The sequence below is a fragment of the Condylura cristata genome, unplaced genomic scaffold (assembly GCF_000260355.1).
Source record: "Condylura cristata isolate star-nosed mole 26May11 unplaced genomic scaffold, ConCri1.0 scaffold00074, whole genome shotgun sequence".
Classification (NCBI taxonomy): Eukaryota; Metazoa; Chordata; class Mammalia; order Eulipotyphla; family Talpidae; genus Condylura; species Condylura cristata.
The window spans coordinates 287,610-289,820 of NW_004567175.1; the positions used below are offsets into that span (position 1 = coordinate 287,610).

At 75.6% G+C, this 2,211-nt stretch overlaps 1 protein-coding gene across 1 annotated transcript in view; it reads right to left on the reverse strand.

Annotated features, from left to right (window-relative positions):
- LOC101635054 (disintegrin and metalloproteinase domain-containing protein 8) overlaps positions 1-2,211 on the reverse strand; it is a 17,069-nt gene that overhangs the window by 4,042 nt on the left and 10,816 nt on the right. The window contains exons 8-12 of the mRNA XM_012734817.1: positions 1,686-2,201; positions 1,415-1,489; positions 1,080-1,164; positions 596-692; positions 225-393 (exon numbers count right to left, since the gene is read on the reverse strand). Of these exons, the coding sequence (XP_012590271.1) occupies positions 225-393; positions 596-692; positions 1,080-1,164; positions 1,415-1,489; positions 1,686-2,201 (942 nt within the window). The remainder of the gene's footprint in view (positions 1-224; positions 394-595; positions 693-1,079; positions 1,165-1,414; positions 1,490-1,685; positions 2,202-2,211) is intronic.

Here is a 2,211-nt window from a genome sequence, read left to right on the forward strand (position 1 = left end):
GCGCGGCGGGTGCGCGCACGTGCGGGCGCGGGGGGCCCGTGGCGACCGAGTTCCCTCCCCTCAGCGTGGATGCGTGTCCCCTGCCCAGCAGTGGAGGCCTCTGTGCCTCAGGGTCCCCAGAGGGACCCCCGAGGCCAGCAGCACCCCCGCCGCAGCCCCGGCCACCCCTGGCCTCTCCTCGGAGCTGGGTGGCGCAGGCTGGGGCGGCAGCCGGCTGCTCTCACCACAGGGAGTGGCCACTGGGTGGCCGCCGCGGAAGCTGTGGGTCCGTAGGGCTGGCGCAACTGCGCGGGGGTGCCCAGCTCCGGGGCCCCGGAGACCGTGGCCGGAGCGCCGGACCCTTCTCGGAACGTGGGGTTGCAGAGCCCCAAGGCTGCCTTGGGCGCCGCGCTCCTGGGGAGACAGGGCCGGTTGCGCTCAGCGGCGGCCTCCAGGCGGCCGGCTCTGGGTCCGCGTGGCCAGGTGGAGGCCTTGGGAGGCCACTGCCAAGCGTGTCCCGCTGTGGCCGGCAGGGCCCGGACTTTGCGCTGGTGCACCGGGGCGGGGGGCGGGGGGAGGGCGCCTGGGCTCCGCCCCTCCGCCCGCAGGGCCTCACCTCCTCCGGACCTTGCGGCGGATGACCACGCCCGCCAGCACCAGCGTGGCCAGGAGCGCCACCGGCACCAGCATACCCAGCAGGAAGCTTCTGTACGCTGCGGGCGCAGAAGGCCACGGTCAGGGGCAGGTGGCTGCGCCACAGGCCACCGCGCGCTTTCCCAGGCCGGTCTCGGGGCCCGGAAACCAGCCCCGCAGGACTGAGACCAGCCACGCTGGGGGCTGGTGACAGGGGTCGCAGCCCGCCGGGTGCTGTGGGCAGCCCCGGCCCGAGGCCCGGCCCGAGGAGGTCGCCATTCCCGGGCCCAGCAGCTGGGCTGGCGGCAGACACGGGTCCTGGGCCGTGGGGCTGGGGTGGGCATGCGCGGGCCGCAGCCCCCTCAGTGAGGCCCCGCGGGGGGTGCGCCCCTGTGCACTCCGTCCACCCAGATGGGCCGGACAGGGTGGCCCCTGGCAGACCGCAGGCGGGGGAGGCCAGGCCCTACCTGGACGCGTGAGGGTCAGCGCCTGGGTGCAGTCGGGTGGGGCCCAGCCTAGCTGGCAGTGGCACTGGCCCTTGTGGTTGCACACCTGGGGGACAGGCGGGGGCCCCGAAGGGTCTGCTGAGACCCACAAGGCCGGGGACACCTGGGCACGTGGGCGCCGTCCTCACCAACCCTGGGATGGGCCACCTGCCCAGACAGGTGGGGGCGCTGACCACCGGCCAGGGCCCACAGGGGCAGGGAGGGGCCTCCGGGGCAGGCAGTGCGGGTGCAGCCCCAGGGGCGGCCCCCAGAACCTGCCCGGCCTCGGTGCTCTGGCGGCCACGTGGCCCACGTACCCCATGGGGGCCGCACTCGGAGGAGCAGCTTCTCCTGTAGACCCGGAGGTCCTGGCAGGCCCCCTGCCAGCAAACCTAGGAGACGGGCGGGCACTCAGGCGGGCCCAGACCCTGCCCCTCCCCAGCAGCCCCCTGAAACCGGCCGCGCCTGGGGCGGCCCCTCAGGCAGCCCAAATCCAGCCCTCTGGGCGCGGCCTGGCTGGCGCCTGCGGCCGGGGCGGCCAGGTAGGGTGGGCAGCAGCCCGGCCAGAGCGGGGCAGCGGGCACTCACCTTGTCCTCTCCGCACTTGGTGCCTTCGGGCACGGGCTCGTAGGCGGCGCCGTCCAGGCCCAGAGCCTGGCAGATGGCCAGGCCGCTGGTGAGCGTGCAGGAGCTGCGCTCGGGGGGCTTCTGCCCCCCCTCACAGAACAGGACCCCGCACCTGCCAGCGCTGCATACAGGGGACGTGGGGGGCCATCCTGCCCGGCTGCCCCCGCGCCCCTCAGGGCACCTGGTGCTGCAGAGGGGACCCAGCCCCCCCACAAGCTGTGGGTCGCTGATGGGGCTGCGCTCCAGGGATGGGGGGGTGCCGGCCCGCCCCGGAAGGCAGGGCTTTCGCAGCGCGCCAGACCCTGTTGGGGGGCCCCCACCACACCCGGCCTGCACCCTGCCCCAGGGGTCAGCGGAGACCCTCACCCGCCGCCGGAGCTGGTGGCACTGCAGCCGGGCAGGATGTTGTACCGGTAGCAGTTCTCGGAGGCAGCCCGGGCGCCTGCGGGGCGGGGCGTCAGCGGAGGCCCCGCCCCACTGACCCACC